Genomic DNA, 22472 nt, shown 5'->3' on the forward strand with positions numbered 1-22472 from the left:
TAGCTACTGTGATTGGTCGCAAATCTTTTCGCTTTACATGGCATTTCTTCTTGAAGAGATTGTAGCAAGTTTTTTGCAAAAATTCAAATTTTGTCAACAGCAAAGCTTCATGATGGAGGCATACTTGAGATTCTCCATCCAAGTTCAGTTCACTTCGATCTGCTATCAGTTTTTGATCTTCTGCACTATACTGTTTTAGAAACTTCAAGCCTATGTTGGGAGTGTAGGTTGTCAAGTGACATTCAGAAGAGCCACGCTCATGGCTAGCAATAGCACATGGCAGTAAACTAATGGAATCCTGATTCATGACGTATCTGTAATCGAATTCAAATCAAATGATTTAACTAACAAAATACAGTAATTTCAAGTGAGACCTGTAATACATTAATATTAATATTGCTTCTTATTTATTTGTGTATTTATTGCAAGTAAATACACAAATAAGTAAACAGCAATGTTTGACCTGCTGACACGATACTACAAAGATGTAAAAATAAATATAGAACAGGAACCTAAAATAGCACTGATTGTTTAATAATACAGTAATTCTGAATCCCACCCAAAAATGTTCTACCCAATGAAGCTTAAAATTTTTTCAATCAGTTTGGATATCAATTTGCCAGCAGTCATGATCAGTGCACAAAGAAGATGGAGAATCATAATTTGATTTTTTCGATATCGCACCAAGGTATGCCATTTTCAGAGTCCTCTGGCTGAACTAGGAATTCATATCCCTGCCTAAATAAAAGTTACTCTTGTACAGAAAAATCTGCTCTATCCAATGGTGTCATTAAAAACTAAATTGGGAATGCCGCATATTGAGATATTTTGCCTTGAAAGTTGGCTAGTTTTGTACATAAATTTTTTTTGGCCAACTTTCAAATGGGCCACCTCTGGACATATGGATACAACAAAGTTGCTATTGCATCACTGCATAATATTGTGCTTGTTATACATCATTGCAAAAGATCATGGCATTTAGACCTTTTGCTGATGAGTAAGTGGTCTCCAAATTGGGGTTCAAATTTCTCGCAACAAAATTTGGCAGTGATTTTAGCATGGATGGATAGCTGAATGGCCACCCATACTGCTTTTTCGATTACACTATGTTATTCTACACCAAAAGTTGTCCTGGTATGTCAAATTTCACACTCCTACAGGCATTAGAAGTGATTTAACAAAGGGTCAAAGTTGGTCATTTTTGGGGTATTTACGCACTAACGGGACGAGAGCCCATTGAATATGGACCTGTCATTTAAGAACCAAAGCAGTGTAACGGGAGGTGGGGGGAAATAGCTCTATCTTGTCCATTATTCCACCTCCCAGTTAACTAACGAGGCCGGGGGAAACAGCTCTCTCTAGTCCGTCATCCCGTCCCCAGTTAGCTAACTATTCTAGAGCACTCCCAGAGTTCCTAAGGCAACCTCTCTCGTTCAACACCTTGTAACCTAGGTATTTGACTACCTAGGTGCTAAGACTACAAGGCGCCGTAACTTGATCAGCTACCCGAAACTCTAGAGAGAACTCTAGAACACATTTCACTGCCACAAATGTATAAGAGATACGAAAGGAAAGAGAAGACTAGTGAAGTAATTAGTGAGGGTTTGGGGTGAGAGGTAGAGAGGTGGGAGGAGCGAGGAGGGTCATTAGCTGAAAGGGAAAGTTCGGAGAGGGGTGGAGGGAGAGGAATAGATAGGTAGAAGTAGAAGAGTAGATAGTAGAAGTAGAAGAGTAGATAGTAGAAGACGAAATGCTGCCACCATCCATTCTAGACCATTACCTACCAGACAAGGAATGGAACTTGTCTGTATTACAATATTCTCAAAAGATGTTATTACCATGTATCAACTCCAAACATGTACTCATTAATATCATGAACCAGTAATCACAGAGGCTTTCTCACCTCAACTCAAAGCTCTAGGGGACAAAGTTAAAGACAATTTAAATAATAAATTCAATTATATTTCACATGATAACTATCATAATTTAGCAATTCAATTAAAATGTTAAAGTTTAATATTCAAAGTGAGTCATCATCCAAGAATTTGAGAACCCTACAACTTGACTGGCCCTGATCATCACACAACATATGTAAACACGACCAAGTCACCTTAATGTTCAACTCACCAAGTGTCTGCCTATAACTGGATTGAGAGAGGGGGGGGGTCTGTAGTTGACAGAGACTGTCCCGCCCTGCCGGCTGACAGCCCCCCTGCTAGGCCGTCTTCTCTGCTCTGCTGGCTGCTGTTCTTCTCTGTCTCGTTAATGCTCTCGAATCGATCGCTCTCCGAGTATATATTGGGGAACCTAGTAGTAACTAACTCCACCCACAAGTAGATAGCCTCAGGCACTCTACCAAGCCACTCCTTAAACGTCGGCATGTTTGAAGGCTACCAGGCTCCAATTATAAGATTAGCAGAAGCAAGGTGAAATTCGCATGATCTGACCTCAGGTCACTTGAGGTCATTAAGGCTTAGAGGTGTGACTTTCCGGCCGACAAACTGGCGCCTTCTCAAATCCCTGTCTATGACTCATGTATCTCTATGTATTTTAAATACAACTAAACCAAACACCTTTTACAGTGTTACAGCAGATTGAGCTCTAATATTTTGCAATGTGTCATTTGGGGTCTAGGGCTATCTTACTACAAAATTTCATGGCATTTGGAGAGGGTCGAGTGGGAGCCATAGGTGACTTTTTGGTGATTTGAAATGGAATGATCCCTGGTTGACGTCTGGTTTCGTCCCATGTTTGGACCTGGCTGAGTTTTGTGTGGGATTCTCGGACCACTTCTTTGTCTCTCCTTCCGGAGTTGTTGCTGTGACTGCAGTCCCACCTTCAGCTGTTTTGGGGAGGTTCCCGAGTCACTCTGTAGTTGCTCGAGCAGTTGTGTTGGAGTCTGACCTTTGCCATGCTGGTTTACCCGCCAGGTTGGGTCTGGCTTCAGTGTCTGTTCTGGTTCCTTCGGGGTCCTCCCTTCTGTCTCTCTTGCAAACGCTAGGTTTGGCCTCCGGAGGCTTTATGTTGGTTGCTTCATTGCTGGCTTCCTCTTCGGTTTTTCGGGGTTCAGTGCCTTGGCGCCTACTCGAACCCTCGCTCGATGTGTTCACGGATGTCTCGTCTCTCGGCTGGGGTTTTGTGCCAGGCCAGGCCACCAGGCCAGCTAGGGATAGTGGGCTCTGTTCTTCCGTCGGGCTCACAGCACGGTGCGGAAGTTTGCTGTGGTTTGGCTGTCGCTTTGGAGGGTTCGGGTCGCTTGGGGGTCGACGATCCGGCTCCATTCGGACTGTTCTTCGGTGGTTAATTGCCTGAACTGCGGGGGTTCTCTTCGGTTCTTGCCTCTTTGGGGCTGGTCGCTTCGAGTGACTCATCTGCTAAATTCTCTGGGTTTGGTTCTCCAGGTAGTTCATATCTGGGGAGTGTCCAATGTTCTGGTGGACGACCTGTCCACGGAATGGAGGGTCGGAGCCAATTCCTTCAGTTGACTCTGCCAGACATATGGGCATCCGGAGGTGGACCTCTTTGCGTCAGCATGATCTCAGCGTCTTCCGATATATGTGGTGCCGTTCCCCGACTGCGAGGCCATCACGGTAGTCGCTTTTCGGCAGGACTTGTCAAGGTGGGGTTACCTGTACCTCTTCCCCGCTGTTCAGCTGTTGCTTCGGGTCCTGGCTTGTTTGGAGACTTACCAGCAGAGAGTAGTCCTGTTGTCCCCTTGGTGGCTGGCCCAGCCTTGGTTTCAGGCGTTGCTTGCTTGGTGTCTGAACCTGGGGCGTTGTCCACCGCTCCGCCTCTTCCAGTAGATTGGACCGGTCCGGTACAAGGCTGGTTTGATCTTCTCCTCCACTCTTCGTGTCTGGTCTTTTTGATGCGGGTCTATCACGATTTGTATGATGATCAGGTAGATTCATTGATGCAGTCCTACCTGCGAGCTTTGTCTCGGCAACAGTATTCATGCTTTGTTTTACCTCTGGCCTGCTCGTGCGTCACCTAAGCCACCTGACCCACCTGACCCATCCTGGCCCTAGGACAGGGGTGCTCTCTATTCTGTCTTCCCCTCGGTTTGTGGTGGCCCCCTTCAGTTCAAGATTGTTTTTCCAAAGGGACTCTTTCTGTTGGCATTGGCCTCTGGGGGACGGATCGGTGACCTTCATGCTCTCCTCCAGTGCAGGGGTTTCTGCTCTTTCTGTCCTGGTGGTAGGTTTTTTCGGTTGCAGCATTCATCTTCTTTTCCGGCGAAGAACGATACAGCCGCTTTCCAAAGGGGTCCTTGGGTCATTGATGCTTGGTTGTTCAGGCCGCGGGTGCATCGTGTGTTGTGTCCGGTTGTGACTCTTCGACGTTACCTGCTCGCCTCGACTTCTGTGGCTGGGGATGTACTTTGGGATGATCCGGTTTCCCTCGTTCCCTGTTCAAGGGCTTGGGTCACCCAGGTCGTCCGCAGAGTCATTAAGCCCCAGCCTGCGGTCTATCCTCGTGCCCACGACGTTTGTAAGTTTGCTGATTTGACTGCCATCTTCGGTAATATGTCCTGGGCTGAAATTCGGGCGCAGAGATTTTGGAGGCCAAACAGGGGTCTTGGCCACCTGTTATTTAGCCGACATTCCTGGTCCTGGGCATTCGTGTGTGTCTTTGGGTCGCAGGTTGCGACCAGTTGTCTCGCCTTGGCGTTGAGGAACATGTGGCGGCCACCTCCCAGGTATGTCCCTCCATAGTTCACCAATCCACCAGTATACAGTTTGTATGATGTGTGAGCCTCGGTCACAGTCCACAGCTTTCATTTTTTTTATTCTGTACACCACTATAGTGCTCAGGCTATTATAATTGTTATAATTCTGTAATTGCTGTTATCCTTCCATTCATATTTTCTCTTAACATCCCCATTATCATTTAGTATCTTGATGCTATAATTTTATTTACACAGTAAATAAAATTATGTTTCATTTACTGTGTAAATAAACATGTGTCACAGACCTGGCACAGTTTGTCCTTTGCATGCCTACAGCTAGTATCTTGTTTCTGCATTCTAACTTTGTCTTTCCTCTTTGATTTGTGAGTATCATCATCTTTTTGTCCATTAACCACCGTGCTGCGCTGAGTTTATTGGGAAATTTCCCCTGTGCGCATGAAATAAAGTGTTCCCAAAAAAATATTTTTTCTTCGTTAAATGATAAATTTCCTTCCCTGAACATGTCTATGTAAAAATAAATAACAAATTCCACTTACTTTGGCTGTGGGGACGTGGACAAGGTGCGCTGTGACGTCATCAGGGCCTGGTCACCCGTGCATGAATCGCCCAGACACGGTCGCGTGGGCCATTCAAGCACCGGGTGTTGCCACAAATATATTTTCAATTATTTGTTCTATGTATTTCTAATGCGATTTTATATGTTTTTTTTATCGTATATGATGCATATTTGTGTCCTTTACAATTTGTATACAGTAGAATGTTCATAATGTTCCATGAAACTGTGATACATGTGTCAGTAATGTGTCCACAATAAATGTTTATTGTCGCAATATTACGTGTTAAAAATTCACTAAAATTACAATAGGTATAGTTTCACACACTATTTACACAGTAACACACTGTATTACACACTCAGTACTTCGGAAGTGAGTAATAATCAACGAATTAGTCCATGGTACACAGCGTGACTTCGCTCACGCTGCACCAGGTACAGATAAATTTTCGCTTCCTGTTTCTTCATTCTGTGTGCTTGCAAATAACGCACTCACGTACACCCTTGGCTTTAGTACTTGTAGGTTGTATGTAGCCAAGCTTGTAAAGCATAAGGTAGTATTGAAAAGATTATAAGAAAAAGATAAAGGTAAGGTAGTCTTGAAAAGATCGCTTTATATGGTCCCACACAGGAAGAGAATCAGCTAGCCTCAAAGAGTGTCTGTCAGTCAGGAAGAGATTCAGGTATTCTTGAAAATATCTATGGAAAACATCACCATGGAAGCCACTAACACTGTTCATCTATGCTACTTGTATCAGATGCATCATCATTGAATGCAGAAAATCATTCATCTATGTATCCTCTAAATAAATTGGAGATAGCATAGGATTGCAAGGGTGACGCTCAGAGCTACAACTGGATACGCTCGCTGTATTGTTCTCATATGAGCTGTATCACTTACATCCGTCCTTTGTGTTAGGTCCTTATTGCGCTTAGCTTCACCAATATTTTGACCCTTATGTGCTTCAAACAATAAAGTTTGAATTTCACCGACAGAGCGTTATCTTTCAACACCGCATTGGACAGGTGTTTGGGAGCCAGAGGCGCGTGCACCACCCATGGTTGCTCACTCAGAACTAACCCAGCCAGCAGCGCTAGGGCATTCTGGGAATTTTTTTCAAGATGGCTGCCTCTCGCTGGAGGTCCTAAGAGTCCATTTCATACACAACCAACCTCGTACACATTTAGAATAGGTACCGAAAAATCAAAGAGAGTTTTCTTGGTTGGCGCAGCTTCCTGCCGACCGAGAATACTCGGTTGGCACAGTTAAGTGGTTAAACTACTCTACTAGGGACAGTAATTAAGTGTTGCAGATAATCTTGGCAAATCCCAGGAAGTTTTATCTTACAATATATGTTTTAAGAATTTACTCCTGTGTACTGAGAGTCTGTCTTAATGTAGCTAATCACTTCTTTTGTAAATCTTGTTGACCATCTTTACTCACATTTCTATTTTAATTTCCTTGCTCTCCAAAAATATTGTGACTTCAACACTTGCATTATCCTCCATCTTATATTTTATACTTCATTATTAAAGAAATTAATTTATGTTGATAAGTAAAATAAGTAAAATAAAAATAAAATTTAATATGGTAGTTTACAGTACTGTACTGTACAGTACAGTACCACAAAAATAAATATATATATATATATATATATATATATATATATATATATATATATATATATATATATATATATATATATATATATATATATATATATATATATATATATATATATATATATATATATATATATTTTTTTTTTCTGGGGGGAGCCCCGTCGGCTCCCCGGAGCTTTACCGGCTGATATGCTAATGTCAGACTTTGGCATCAGTCATGTGTATGGAGTTCTAGGGCCTACCGGGGACCACGAGCCAGAACCTGGCCCCCTCAGAGAGGCAAGGGGAGCAATGGCCTATAGAAACCCCCGTGTGGTTGGAAGCATTCTATGTCTGCCATCGACCGGGTCAAGCACCCAGAAAGGTAAGCATTCCAAAACAAACCCCTATTCTGGTGAAAATTGCTACCTAAGCCGAACTAGTGAATAGAACTCTTCAACAGAAAACACGGAAACTAGTATGACGTCATACGTCACCGCGCCGCTGTCTGCGCAGCTCCCCCCTCCCCGGGAGGGGGAAGGGGGAGCCCCAGACCTCCCACGCCGGCTATCCACCCATCAGTTCTTCGGCTGATGCTATAGGCAATGGTTATGTGCTCCGGCTCCAGTGGTTGTTTCAGCACTGTACCTAGAGTGTGGTGTCTGTTTTCTAGGTGGTGCGTGAGCCGGGTGTGATTCTTCAGTACTCGGGCTGCATGCGCCTAGGGTTCCCTTCCCTAGGTGCCCTGTAAGTACTGCCCTTGGGGCTTGGGGCCACCTTCCACAAGTTCCTTGGGTCCTGCCCCTGCTTGGCCGTTTACCGCTTGGTTTTCGGCCGCTCTTTGTGTGCTCGGGTGTTCTGTCTCCCTTGTTCGCCTTAGAGTAAGGGGCAGTGTTTGCACTGGTGGGGCGCGGGGTACTGTGCAGCTTGTCTTTACCAATCATAGCGGCCGGCTCTGTTCCGCTTGGGTACGCTGTCCTCTTGCGGGGTTTTCTTTTTCTTTTGTTTATATACCTGGTGGGGGGGTCTGCCTTCGTTCTTGCCCCTTGTGTCCCTTGTGTTCTGAGTATTTCTGGTGGTACCCCCTGCTAGGTCCCCGTGAGTGTACACGTCCCGGGGGTTCAGCTCTTAGAAAGTTGTTTGGTAGCTTGGGTGCCGGTTAGCAGTACCCTGCCTGGGATTACCTGAGCGCGAGTCCTCTTAAAGTAAACGCTCGGGACCCTGGGAAACCCCTGGGGGCGCGCGGGTCCGATGGATGTGACCCCAGAGCCCCCCCCTCGCTTCCAGCGAGTTTGAGGGTTGCTCTCACCTTTTGTCTCTGGGTGACTCTCTGTTTTGCCTCCGTCTGCTGCCTGTGGGGTCGGTGACACCTTCGACCCGGTGTCCTGCGAGTTTGGTTGCTCGTTGTGGCTCGGTTACCCAGTTGTGCTAACAAAGCGGGTGCGGGCAGCAGGGGCGTTGCACTTGAGCCTTGGTGGTGGCAACGTTCTCGTGGTTTCCTCCCCGGGAGCCCCGGGGCTGCCCCGTTGTATTTCGTTTTGGGACTTGGGGGTGTTGGTTGCTTCGGTTCCATCCACGCCCCCTTGTCTTTCCCCTGGTTCACCCTTCCTGCCTGTATCCGGTTCCTTACCGTCTGTAGGTTCAGGGCGGGGTGTTTGGTGGTGTTGAGACTCGGGCAGTCTCGGGGAATTCCCCTTCCGGGGTAGTGACGGGGGCATTTGGGCCTGTTCCTCCAGCCGTGTTGTATGAGTCTGCCAGTGGGCTCCCTTCCTTAGTGTTTTCACGGCTGCCCCGGTTTTCTGGTACGGCCGGGGCTTTGGGGGAACGGCTCGGCCCCGGGGCCTGTCGTGTAGGTTCCCGGGGCTGGGGAGGGGCTGACTTGGGGGGGCCTTGGCCCCGTTAGACCCCGTGGGGGGTTTTATCCCCCTCTCGGCGGGGCTTGTGGTTACGCGGAGTGGGGTCTTTCCTCCCCACTCGCCGTACGTGCTGTTGGACGTCGGCCCCTCCCCGGGCTCGGTTCCTTGGCCTTTGAGTCGGTTGGTTCCGTCCTGTGGGTGGATGTTTCCTCCCCCGCTTTTTGGGACGGTGTTTTTGTCATGTTTCCCCGTTCGATGGGGTTCTGCGTGACTTTTGATCTCGGGTGCGCCTGCGCCTTCGTGTGCCTTCGGGACTAGTGTTGGCTTCTGTGTTCTCGAGGGTACGGGAAGGTTTTTCGCTACTTCCCGCATTATTGGAACGTCTGTCGGCTCCTAGTACTTGTCGCCCTGTTGGGCTACTTGTCGCCCTGTTGGGCTACTTGTCGCCCTGTTGGGCTACTTGTCGCCCGGTTGGGCTACTTGTCGCCCGGTTGGGCTACTTGTCGGCCGTTTGGGCTACTTGTCGCCCGTTTGGGCTACTTGTCGCCCGTTTGGGTTCCCTTTTTTTTTTTTTTTGGGCTCTTTGCTTCTTTGGCCGGTTTTATTGTTCCTGCTTCCTCTTTTGGCTCTTTTTCTCGTGCAATAGTCCTGGCTGGCGCCTTCCCGCAGGGAGGGTGTGCGGTTCGGCCAGCGTGTTATGCGCATGCGCCGTGGAGTTTGTTTTGGTCTGGGCGATGGTTCAGTGCTGGGGTTTTGCGCCCTTTTTTGCTACAGTGCTTCGCCTCTCGTTCTTCTCCCTGGCTGCGGTATGTGCCCCTTTGCGCCAGGGGTGTCCTGGTTCCCAGTTGTGGGGAGGACACCGCGGTTTTCTGTGTCATGGGTGTGGACCGCCTCCTTCGCCTCTCCCTGTTCTCCTGCGGGTCCGGCTCTGGCGTCTTCACCTAGCGGTGCTCCCGAGTTCTTCTGGGCACGGTTGAGTCGTGTCAAGTTCGAGCCACCATTCGCCAGGTGAGTTTCTGCGGTCTGGCGTCTTTTGGCCGGGCGCTGGATGCGGCGGTGTTCATATACCTGTCTTTATTTAGGTATAATTTTGTACGACTGAGACCGTTCGCACACCAGTGACTGTCCCTTTATCACCCCTTCCTGTCCCCCTCATGTGCATGTCCAACCCATGCTGGAGTCGTTCAGGGGACCCTCCTTTTTTACTGTTGTGAGGTGTGGGGGTTGTAGGGTTGGTTCTGTACTCACCTGGTGAGGCTCCTGGCTGTGCTTGCAGGATTTGAGCTCTGGCTCTTGGGTCCCGCCTATCTGGTAGAACTTGCGGGATAGTACCAGTGGAGTGCAGTGGTGCTATTGGCACTTTTGGGGAACACTGTATTACCATCAGTGGTCTGTGCTTGTTACACGACCTACTTGCGAGCATAAGCCTTCTTGCTGGTTCGTCCGTGGACTTCCAGGGCGCACTGGCCTGTTTTCGTATGGCAGTTCCGGCCCGTCCTGGTTGTGGGGGTATGTGGGCCGGTGGACTGCTCCTAGCAGCTGCCTGGTGGGCCATCCTCTGGCCGGTCTGGCCTGACCTTGGGCCGGGCTTGAGGTGTAGAAGAGCTCCCAGTACCTCATCCAGCAGGTATCGAGCGGGGTTTCTCCGCCGTCGGTCGCCTGGTGCAGGTTTCTGGGCCTGCAGGGTTTTGTCGTGTCTCCGTTGGCCCTGTCTGGGGTCTGCCTGCTCCGTTCTCTGCCTTTGCAGAGGGGAGTTGCTATTTACATGTTGCATGTTGCAGTGGTGCCTGTTGCTGCTGCTGCACGTGAGCATTGGTACCGTGTTTCACGGTGGCGTGTCCTTGTTCCTGTGTCCGGTTGTGGAGTGGCGCTTTGCTGCCGTTTTGTGCCTGGGGATTGCGTGGGGTTTTTGTCCCTGCCTGATTGTCCACCCCTGGTTGTTCTCCTGTTTTTTTTTTTTTTTGTGCTTCTGCTCTTTCTTCCTGCCTCTTCTGCAGCAGGAATGTTCTGCGTGTGTTCTTAGGCGTTGGTCAGCCTGTGTCCTGTGATGTGCTTCTTTGTCTCGGTCTGTTGCAGTTGTTCGTGCCCCTTGGTTCGGGTCCTGTTCTGGCGGCGACCCTTCCGCCTTCTTTGGTTTTCCTAGCTTGCCCTGCCGGTTATTGTTGTTTTACTTTTTTTGGGGGGGTTCTTGCGATGTCTCGCGTCGGACCCGTCGTTTCTGAACTCCTGGCGGGCTTGCATGCTTCGGAGTTTTTCTGTTCGGCAGACGTTCCATCTCCTTGTGCCGCCTGGGTTTCGGTGGTCGCGCCCGAGATCTTCTCGCGGCTCCGCCTTTTTCCTGGGCTCGGGGGGGCCTTGTCGGGGCTGCTTATGTTCTGCCTCGTGGTCTCGCCTCCGGTTGGTGGTCGGGTGGCTTCGTGGTAGGTGTCCCACCTGCGTGCTTTCTTGGCGGCAGTATGGGGTATTTTGGCGGTCCTTCCTTTTCCTGTCCCTTCTTCGGTGGGTCCTTCTTGTTGGCTTGGTTTACTCTCGGCTTGGTTTTCTAGTGGGGGTTGGGGGCCGTCGTCTTGCCACATACTGTCGCCTCTTTTCGTGCGGCGCAGGCGGAGCCGCTTCAGCTTGCTTTCGGTCTTGGTGTTGCTTCTGCACCGTTAGTCAGCTGTCTTGTGCGTCATTTCACCTCCGGCCTGTTCGTGCGCCGCTTGCACCATCCTGGTCTCTGGTCAGCGTGCTCTGTCTTCTCCTCGGTTGGTAGTGCCCCTTCGGTTCCGGTGTTTTTTTTCGTCGGCTCTTTCCTTTGGGCCTTTGCCTCTGGGGGTCGGTTCGCTGTGTTTTCTTGCTCCTTCGGTTTTAGCGTTTTGGTTGTTTGATGGCAGCAGTCTCCATCTTTTCTGGCGCGGGGTGGGGCTGCTGCATTCTGGAGGGGTCCAGGGTTTGTTGGTGCTTCGTTGGTCGGGCCGGGGGTGTGTCGTTTTTGTGTTCAGTGGCGGCCCTCTGCTGTTGTTTGCGTGCCACGGCGTTTGGGTCCGGAGCGCGTTTTGCGTTGATCCGGTTCTGTTCTTCCCGGTTCGCGGGTGATGGTGTCCCGGGTGGTCAGCCGTGTTCTTGCGGCTAAGCTGCCTGTGTTCTTCCCTCATGCCTGTGGCGTTCGTGGCTTCGCTGCTCTCGCTGCCGTCTGGGCGACGTGGCCTTGCAGTCTTTCGGGCATGGATTTTTGGTGTTCGTGCAGGGGCCTTGCTGCTCGTGGTTCTCGTGTTGTTCCCGGGATTTTCGGGGCTGTGGCGCCTTGGGTTGGCGTTTGCTGCCGGTTGTCTCGCCTCCTTGGGGGGTGCGTGGTGTCCGCCTCCCGGTTTTGTCCCTTTGACCTTCCTCTGTGGGTAGTTAGCTCCGGGGAGCCGACGGGGCTCCCCCCAGAAAACCAGCGTTGAATGTAATGAAACGCCATTTTCTGGGTGAGACCCGGAGGCTCCCCGGCAACCCTCCCTCCCTCCGGTCGGCGTTTTTCGCGTGTTTTGACATCCAGCCTCAGAACTGATGGGTGGATAGCCGGCGTGGGAGGTCTGGGGCTCCCCCTTCCCCCTCCCGGGGAGGGGGGAGCTGCGCAGACAGCGGCGCGGTGACGTATGACGTCATACTAGTTTCCGTGTTTTCTGTTGAAGAGTTCTATTCACTAGTTCGGCTTAGGTAGCAATTTTCACCAGAATAGGGGTTTGTTTTGGAATGCTTACCTTTCTGGGTGCTTGACCCGGTCGATGGCAGACATAGAATGCTTCCAACCACACGGGGGTTTCTATAGGCCATTGCTCCCCTTGCCTCTCTGAGGGGGCCAGGTTCTGGCTCGTGGTCCCCGGTAGGCCCTAGAACTCCATACACATGACTGATGCCAAAGTCTGACATTAGCATATCAGCCGGTAAAGCTCCGGGGAGCCTCCGGGTCTCACCCAGAAAATGGCGTTTCATTACATTCAACGCTGGTTTTTTTTCTGGGGGAGCCCCGTCGGCTCCCCGGAGTTATCCAGGGTGAATGGATATGTATATCTTTCTGGCATCAGTCAATGCATGGAGTTCTTGCCTACCGGGGACCATAAGTCAGAACCTGGCCCCCCCTCTAGAGAGGCACAAGGAGCAATGGCCTATAGAGACCCCTTCCCCCCCCCCCCCCCCCCCCCCCCCGTGGTTGGGAGCATTCTATGTCTGCCATCGACCGGGACAGGCACCCAGAAAGGTAGGCACCCCGAACAAACCCCTATTCTGGTAAAACTATTGCGACCGAAGGCCAAACAAGTGGACAGAACTCCTCGAAAGAAAATTAACAAACGAGCATGACGTCATCATGTCGCCACACCGCTGTCTGCGCAACCCCTCCTCTCCCTGGGAGAGGAAATGGGGAGCCCCAGACCCACCCGCCGGCGACCTAACCCTCAGTTCTTGGCTGATGGGAGTCTGGTGTGGGCTGTCTCTTCAGATGGTGCATGAGCCAGATGTATTCCACGGTACTCAGGCTGCATGCGCCTGGGATTCCCTTCCCTAGGTGCCCTGTAAGTACTGCCCTTGGGGCTTGGGTCCTCCTTCCACAAGTCACCTCGGGATCTACCTCCGCTGTGCTGTTTACTGCTCGGTATTTGGCCGCCCTTGGGGTCCGATGGGGTTTTTCTTACCCTTGTTTGTCTCTGCGTAGGGGGTACCTTTGTCACTGGCAGGGACGCGGGATACTGCACAGCTAGTTTTCACCAGTAACAGCGGCCGGCTCTGTTCCGCCTGGGTACATTGTCCTCTTGCAGGGTTTTTCTTTTGTTTTTGTTTTCTGCCTGGTGGGGGTCTGCCTTTGTGGTCCCCCATCGCTGTTCTTGGGGTATATATATCTATATTCAGTGTTTGGTGGTCCTCCCCGCTTGGCCCCCGTGAGTGGACACGTCCCGGGGGTTTCAGCTTTAGAAGTTTGTTTGGTAGATTTGGGCGCTGGTTCGCAGTTCACTGCCTGGGCTTCCCTTAGCATGTAACCAAGGCTAAGGGCTCAGAGAAACACCACAGGGACTACGTGGTCCGATGGATGTGACCCCTGAGTCCCCCCCTTGCGTCCTGTGAGTTTGAAGATTGCTCTGTCCCCTTGTCTCAGAGTGACACTCACCGGTTTTGCCTCCGCCATGCTGCCTGTTGGGTCAATGATTGTTTTGACCCAGAGTCGTGCGACGTGTGTTGTCTGTACGTGCTCCAGTTCACCCAAGCCACTGATCATGAAATGCGGGTGCAGGCAGCTACAGTGTTGCATGCTAGATTTAAGTTGCTGCAACGCGCTAGGTTAGTTGCGTCCCCGGATGCCCCCGGGATTGCCCAGTTTTGCTTATAGGGTCTTGGACTTTGGGGGTGGAAGTTGCTTCGGCTCTGGTTCCGTCCGTCCCTCCTAGTCCTTTCCCCTCTGTTGTTCTTCCGGTCTTCCCCTCTCCCCTTGCTTCCGGCTACAAAGCGTCTGAGGGTTTCGGAGTCGGGGCAGGGTCTAGTTGGTGGTGAGACTCTGGCGGTCTCGGGGGTGTCCCCTTCTGGGGTTGCGGCGTTGGAGGTTTGACACACGTTCTGTTGGTCCTGCACGCTTGACTGGCGAGAGACTCAGAAGGCGTTTCAGGTTTTCTTGGTGGGTGACTTCGAGCACCTCAATGCTTGTTTGTTCGCCCCTGCCTTTCTGCGGGATGTTGGTGTTTCGCAGCTTCACGTGCAATCAAGGCAGCTTCCTTCCTTTTCGGATGCCTTGGTTGCGGAGGATTTGCATACTCGTGGCCTGCTTGCTTTGGCCCTGCATTTCTTTTTCCTCCTTGAGTTGCCCTCGGATTGACTTGAATTGGATGTGTGAGCGCTTGGGACCGCTGCCGGGTCTGGGGCGCTGCCCTCTGTGGTGCAGATGTCGTCTGCTTTGATGAAGCTCGCCACTCCTGCGTGATGCGGTTGTGCGGTTCTTCTCGCCTCGTGTGTCAGCAGGCGGTACTTGCTTCTAACTTGGAACCTGTTTGGGCCCCTGGCTCTTCGCTTGTCTTCTCCTTTTTGTCCTTTGCTGTTTGCAGTGGTGCAGTACCTGCAAGCGGCTTCGGTTAGTTATCGACCTATGTCTGACTTGTTAGTGCTTCAGGGTGCTTGTGGGGGGCCTTCCCAGAAGGGTTGTGACAGGGCTCAGGTTTCCGTTCGTCATGGTAGGCCAGTGGTGCCAGATTCAGGGCAGGCGCAGCCTTCGGTTCCGTCTGTTTCTGGTTGGCACAGGGATCGCCCTGTTCGCCGCTCAGGTTATCGTAAAGTGCATCGGCCCTTTTGCGGTTCATCCCATTAACGGGAAGATATGGGGGGGGGAGGCTTGCTCTGTTTGCTCGTGCCTGGTTCCACGATTCGTGGGCCTTTCGGGTCATTTCGTGCGGCCTGTGGTGGCATTGAATGGCCTCTCCTCCCTCAGGGGGTTCGGGACTGACGGGGAAGGCCTCTTTTCCTGCACTCTATCAGGTCGTTTTCGAGTGGGTTCACTTGGTGTGGTCGAAACGACCTCATCCCTCAGGTGGGTTTCCTCGCCTGTTCCTGGTCTTGAAACGGGACTGCGTGGACCTCCAGTTCATTCTGGACTTGTTCTGTCTGAACCAATGGGTGTCTAGCCCCACCTTCAGAATGACTACTCTGTCCCAGGTCCGTCTTCTGTTGGAGCCGAGCGCTTGAATGGTGTCCCTGGACCTCAAGGACGTGTATTAGCACGTCCTGGTTCATCCGAGGTTCTGGGACTGGTTCGGTTTTGTTGTGTGGCGTCAGGGTTACCGCTTTTGAATCTGGCACCTCGCGTTTTCACACGCCTTACTCAGGTTGTGGTGGCCCGTCTTTGTCTGTTAGGTGTTCGGTTTCTGGCCTACCTCTACGACTGGCTAGTTTGGGCTCCCAGCCAGTCTGCATGTCTGCTCGCCAGGAATTTGGTTCTTTCCCAGCTCGCTAGGTTCGGGTTCTTGGTGAACTGGAGGAAGTCCCATCTGGTTCCCTCTCAGGTTCGGTCTTGGCTGGGTCTGGTTTGGGACGCTCTGACCGATTCCTTGTCTCTTCCTCCGGTGGCTCTGCTCCGTCTGCGTGCCTGCCTTCGTCTGTTCCTGAGGGGCTCCCAGGTCATGAGGCGGTTGCTCGAGAGTTTGTGTGGGAGCCTGAACTTTACCATGATGGTCTACCCGCCGGGTCGGGTGTGGCTTCGTCGGCTGTTCTGGTTCCTTTGGGGAAGGTTCTTCTGCCCCTCTCTCGCAATCGTTGGGTTCGGCCTCCAGGGGCTTTGCGTTGGTTGCTGCGCCGCCGGCTTCCTTTTCCGGTTTTTCAGGGTTCAGTGCCTTGGCGCCTACCTGAGCCCTCACTCAATGTGTACACAGATGTGTCGTCTCTTGGCTGGGGCTTTGTGTCTAGTGCTCACCAGTCCGGCCAGGGGAGGTGGGGTTCGGAGAGCCAGGGTTTGGCTCTCTGGCGGTTCACGTCCAGGGGATGTCCAACGTCCTGCCGGACGGCCTGTCTCGTTTCTTTCCTCTTTCCACAGAATGGACGGTCGACGCCGACTCCTGCAGTTGGCTGTGCCAGACGTTCGAGACTCCGGACAGGGATCTCTTCACGTCGGCGTGGTCGAGGTGTCTCCCGGTTATATGTGGCGCCCTTTCCTGACTGCGAGGCTGTCGGGGTCGATGCCTTTCGGCTGGACTGGGCGAGGTGGGGTTACCTGTACCTCTTTTCCCCGGTTCAGCTGTTGCTCCAGGTCCTGGCTTGCTTGGAGACTTACCAGGGAAGAGTTGTCGTTCTGGCTCCTTGGTGGCCAGCCCAGCCTTGGTTTCAGGCGCTGCTTTCTCGGTGTCCAAACCCGAGAGTTTTCCCCCGGCTCCGCCTCTTTCAGGAGATCGGTCCAGCCCGGTAAGAGGCTGGTTCGGTCTTCTCTAGTCTTCACGTCTGGAGTTTTTGACTCGAGTTTATCATCACTTGTATGGTGCGCAGGTGGCTTCGTTGTTGGTCTTCCACCTGCGTGCTTTGTCTCGGCGACAGTATGAAGTTTCCTGGCAGTCTTTCTGGTTCTTCCTATCACTGCGTAGGTATTCTTAGGTCTCTGATTGTGTTGTTCTGTCCTTTCTCTCTTGGTTGTTCCAGGACTGTCATCTTCTGCCCAATACTGTCGCCTCATATCGTGCGACGCTGGCGGAGCCGCTTCAGGTTTCTTTCGGTGTTGATGTTATTTCTGCCTCATTCCGCAAGCTGTCTCGGGCGTTGTTTCACCTCCAGCCTGCTCATGCGCCTCCTGAGCCGTCCTGGTCTTTGGACCGGGTACTTTTGTTTCTTTCTACTCACCAGTTTGTTGTGGCCCCTTCCGTTCGGGATTTTTTTTCTAAAGCTCTTTTCTTGTTGGCATTGGCCTCTGGGGTCAGGTCGGGGAGCTTCATGCTCTCCTCTGGTGCAGGGGTTTCTGCTCTTTCGGTCCTGGTGGTCCTTTTGTTCGGTGCAGCCGTCTCCTTCTTTTCTGACGAAGAATGAGACAGCTGCGTTTCGGAAAGGGCCTTGGGTTGTTGATGCTTGATTGGTGAGTCCTGGGGTGCATCATGTGATGTCCGGTTACGGCTCTTCACTATTATTTGTGCGCCATGGCTTCAGTGGCCATGGATGCGCTTTGGGTTGACCTGGTTTCCCTTCTTTCCTGTTCCCAGGTTCGGATCTCTCAGGTTGTCCGCACGGTTATTAAGTCTAGCCAGCCTGTGGTTTATCCCCGTGCCCACAACATGCGTAAATTTGCTGCTTTGGCTGCTGTCTTTGGCAACATGTCTTGGGTTGACATTCGGGCACGGGGTTTTTGGAGTTTGAACAAGGTCCTGACAGCTCGCTACCCGGTAAATGTTCCTGTGTCAGGTAGGGCCTGCGTTGCATTGGGTCAGTGGTTGCAGTCAGTTGTCACGACTTCGCGTTGAGGAGTGAGGACGTACCGCCTCTCGGGGAAGTCCCTGTTTTTTCCTTATCTTTGGGTAGTTAGCTCTGGGGAGCCAACGGGGCTCCTCCCAGAAAACCAGCGTTGAATGTAATGAAACGCCATTTTCTGGGTGAGTCCCGGAGGCTCCCTGGCATCCCTCCCTCCGGTCGGCTGTGTTTTTCACGCTTTTTTACATCCAGCCTAAGAACTGAAGGTTGGGTTGCTGGCGGGTGGGTCTGGGGCCCCCTCATTCTCCCTTCTGGGGAGGGGGAGTTGCGCAGACAGTGGCTCGGCGACATGATGATGTCATGTTTGTTTGCTAATTTTTGTTTGGTGAGTTCTGTCCACTTGTTTGGCTTTCGGTCGCAATAGTTTTACCAGAATAGGGGTTTGTTTTTGGGCGCCTTCCTTTCTGGGTGCCTATCCCGGTCGATGGCAGACATAGAATGCTCCCAACTACAAGGGGCTCTCTATAGGCCATTTCTCCTCGTGCCTTTCTAGAGGGGGCCAGGTTCTGGCTCGTGGTCCCCGCTAGGCAAGAACTCCATGCATTGACTGATGCCAGAAAGATATACATATCAATTCAGCCTGGATAGCTCCGAGGAGCCTCTGGGACTCGCCCAGAAAATGATGTTTCATTACATTCAACGCTGGTTTTTTATAAATGCCAAGCATTATCATTTAAACCAAGTTTATTATTATGAATATACTGTGACAAGAACATTTCCACCTTACTTAGCTGGGAAGGGAAACATTTGATTTATGAATCAAGAGATAAAATTTCTTCCACACAGCAAGCTCCTCCTCCTCCGCCTCCTGTGCATCAGAGTAGCCCATCATCAGGTGTGCCACTGCAACGAACTATATCATCAGGACCACCACTCCAACGAACCACTTCATCATCAGACCCTGCCAGTATTATCCGCAACCTTCACACAGAGTATAAAATAGCAGCACTTGCATCAAAGAAACATGGAGATAAAGAACAAGCTATTCACTATATGAAAATTATGAAACAGATGGAGCCAATGCTTAGAGCTGCCGAGAGTGGTCAGGCCGTGGACCTGACCACTTTACCAGGGTCCCCAAGTGCTCCCATACCTAAACCTGTAGCACAGGTAGCACCACCTGTCACACAACCTGCCTCCCATGAACCCAAAATTGAAATAAGTGAGTCATTGTGAAATAGTTTCATGTGTTTTGTAATTACAAGGTTGCACTGTTTTTAGGATTATAGGATTACATTTCAATACTTAGCTCTGCCATACATTAAATAATTTATAATTTCAGGTGCAATACTGTAATTCATTGTGTCAGGAGACAAGCACCCATTTTCTGTGGGGAGCCCCTACGGCTCCCTGGAGCTTATTGGGCTAATGTATGTTATATTAGACCGGGACATTAGCTAAGGAGTTCAGACCTACCAGGGATCAGCGCCAGAACCTGGTCCCTTCAGAGAGGTTACAGGAAGCAATGGTCCTAGAAAACCCTCTTGTGGTTGGGGTTTTCCTTATCTGCCATCGACCAGGGTTAGGCACCCAGAAAGGTAGGCATAACAAAACAAACCCCACATGGTAAAAAACTAAAACATGAAACCGAACAGAGAGGTAGAAACTCCCTACAATCCCAAGGAAACAAGCAAACAAGCAAACATCACACTTTACTGCCGCGCCGATCGTCTGAGCAGTCCTCCCCGCCCCGTGAGGGGGAGGGGGGATCCCCGGACCTCACCACACCGGCTGCCTAGCATCAGTTCGTAAGCTAATGTCAACCGGGACAGACGCTTGCCTGGCCTCAGTTTCCTAGGCGGTGTTTGCCTTTCGTGGCGTTCACTGCCGTGTGTTGTGTTGTGCGGTGGCCAGGTGTTCCTCATCAGTATGTGCTGCATGTGCTTAATTAAGGGCTTCCTTCCCTAAGCGCCCTGTGAGTACTGCCCCTGTGTGATAGGGTTATCTTCCCTGGGGCGTCCGGGAACCATTCCCATGGAGGTTCTTGCTGCTCGGCATTTGCCTTGCCCTGGGGCCAGCTGGGGCTTGGGGCCCTTGTTTGGCCCTGGGTAGGGACTGGTATTGTACTGGTTAGGGCGTCAAGGTGTTGCGCGACCTGCTACCTACGCGGCAGCCGGTTCCTGTTGCCTCTAAGGACGGTGTACTTTTGCGGGGTTTTTCTTTTGTTCTTATTTTCATTTGCCTGGTGGGGGGTCTGCCTAGTGTGGCTATAGTTCCACTGGTAGTGTTTGGTGGCCCTCTGCTAGGCCCCTGTGATTGTACTCGTCGCAGGGATTTTCAGTGTTGTCCTCTACCCCCTTGTTAGTTTTGGGTTTTAACCGGTTAGCAACACTTTGCCCGGGCTTCCCATAGTTGTTACCCTACGGGCCCTGGAAAACCCCGTCGGGGCTCGGTGGACCATTGAATGTGTTTTCCGGGTTCCAACCCATCTTGTACGGGTTCGTTGGTTGCTGTGCCCTTGTCTCCGGGTGACAGTCGCCACTTTTACCTCCATCATGTTGCCTGTTGGGTCAATGACACCTTGACCCGGAATCTTGCGAGAGATATTCTTTGGTTGTTCTCCAGTACTCTCCTGATGTTATTACTGTTCAGAGTACAGGCGGCATCTGTGTTGCAAGCTAGGTTAGGTTGCTGCAACACGCTAGGTTGGTTTCCCACTTGGATGCCCAAAGGCCGCCCCCGTTTTGGTTAGGTGCTGTTCGCCCCTTTCCCTCCCTGTTTGCGGCTCCGGACCGTTTGCGGGTTTCGGGGTCGGGCGGGGTTTAGTTGGGGCCGAGACTCGGGCGGTTTCGGGGGCTGCCCCGTTCGGGTTGGGGACGGAGGTTTTCGAGCCTGTTCCACCTGCCAAGGCTTCTGGGTCTTACCAGCGGCCCTTTCTTGCTGCATTTCCCATGGACTCTAACTTTTCTTAAAGGGCGGAGGGCTTAAAGGACGGCTCTGCCCCAGGGCCTCTGTTGCCGGTTCCCGGGGCTGTGGGGAATGCCTGCTAGCATTTCTGGGGCTGTTTGCTTCTCCCTGGGTTTTCTGCTTCTAAGAGGAGTTTTTCGCCCATCGAGTCTGGTTCCTTCCCACTTTTGCTGGCATGTTTTCGTATCTTTTGTGTTGGTCACAACTCCCTGTTCTGGTGGCCATTTTCTTCTGCCGGTTTCCTGGCGTGACCACCACGGCGGCGTTGCGGTTTGTTTACATGCGCCTGGATGTGCAAGCGAGCGTCTTGGGTGAGTTTTTTCACCTTTTTCAGGGTTTTTTCTCCTGTTGTCGTTTCTTTGCTTTTCTGGTGTTTCCTGCCCCTCTTTTATTCCTCTGGGAATGTTTGGGTGTTGATTTTACACCAGGTTTTTTGTTTTGGCTGTTTTGGGTCTGGGCTCAGTGTCCCTGTCTGTTTATGCTTGCTCCACACCGTGTCCCTCGGTTTTTAGTCTGTTTTGGCCATTTCCCTGGGGGTTATGTCTGGAGGCTGTGCTTTGCCTTTCTGTGGTGTATCTCCGCCGGCAAATGTGGTGGTTTGGGCTCCCCCAGGTTCGATTCCGGGTTCCTTTAGGTTCTTGGCACGTGTTGTGGTCGTGCCGGGGCTTTGGGCTTTGTTGTCGAGATTGCCTTTTGAAGCAGTTTTATGCCTTCTTCGCCTGGCTGGCGTGGTGCTCTCTGCCCACTGGTCGGCGGCTTGTGATTTTCTTTTCAAGTGTATGTGTGTGTATATGTACTTTTTCTTTCGGTAGGGGCTCTGTTCCCTTTGGTGTTGAGGGGACGCTGGGAGAGCAGCTTGCTCTGTTGACTCTCGCTTGGTCTCGCAGTTAGTGGGCGTTTTTGGTTGTTTTCCGGATCTGGTGGCGGCTGATGGCTTCTCCCCCCTTTGGGGGGGTTCAGGGCTGGCGGGGTGGGCTTCTTCCCCTGCGCTTCGTCATGTCATCTTAGTGGGTGCGTTGGACGTGGTCGATCTGCCCCATCCTTCCAGGGTTCCCGTCTGCTCTATGCAGACACGGGCCTGGCGGATCTGTGGATTTTCTGGACTTGTTCAGTCTGCGCCCTGGATTCTATGCCCTTATCGGAGGACTGTTGTCTCCAGTCCGGCTTTTGTTGGGGCCGGGTACCTGGATGGTGGCCCTGGACCTCCAGGTCACTTTATGGCACGTTCCTCTCCAGGTTTTCGGGACTGGCACAGTTGGTGGTAGGGCTTCAGGCTTGCCGCTTTTGTTGCCTTCCCTATTTTGTAATTGGCATTTGGTGTATTTACGCATCTTTACCTGATCTTGGTGCCCTGTCTGAGTCTGCTTGGGATTCGGTGTCTGGCCTACCTCGACGACTGGCTGGTGTGGGCTCCCAGTCAGTCCGCTTGTCTGCTTGCCAGGGGTGTGGTTCTTTCCAGATCGCCGGGTTCAGTTTCCTGGTGATCTGGAGGCCGTTCCATCTATTTCCGTCCCGGGTTCGGACCTGGCTGGGTCTTGTTTAGGGCTCTTGGGCCGCTCCTTGTCTTTCCATCCAGAAGTGTTGCTGCGGCTGTGGTCCCGCCTTCGGCTGTTCATGAGGGGGTCCCGGGTTGCTCAGCAGTTGCTCGACCAGTTATGTGGGAGTCTGAACCTCGACGTGCTGGTCTGCCTGCGGGGTCGGGTTTGGCTTCGGCATCTGTTTGGTTCCTTCGGAGACTCCCCTTCCGCCTCTCTTGCAATCGTTGGGTTCGTTCCTCCGGGGATCTTGTGTTGGTGCTGTGTCACCAACTTCCTCTAAGGGGTTTTCGGGGTCCCGTGCCTTGGCACCTCCCCGAGCCTTCACTCGATGTGTTCACGGACGGGTCATCTCTCGGCTGGGGCTTTGTGACCAGTGCTCACCA

General features: G+C 51.7%; 1 protein-coding gene across 1 annotated transcript in view; it reads left to right on the plus strand.

Annotated features, from left to right (window-relative positions):
* Positions 1-22472, plus strand: part of l(2)gd1 (lethal (2) giant discs 1) — a 121553-nt gene that overhangs the window by 19200 nt on the left and 79881 nt on the right. Inside the window, exon 6 of the mRNA XM_045760573.2 lies at positions 18431-18806. Within this exon, the coding sequence (XP_045616529.2) occupies positions 18431-18806 (376 nt within the window). The remainder of the gene's footprint in view (positions 1-18430; positions 18807-22472) is intronic.

This window comes from Procambarus clarkii, chromosome 63 (genome assembly GCF_040958095.1).
Source record: "Procambarus clarkii isolate CNS0578487 chromosome 63, FALCON_Pclarkii_2.0, whole genome shotgun sequence".
Taxonomy (NCBI): Eukaryota; Metazoa; Arthropoda; class Malacostraca; order Decapoda; family Cambaridae; genus Procambarus; species Procambarus clarkii.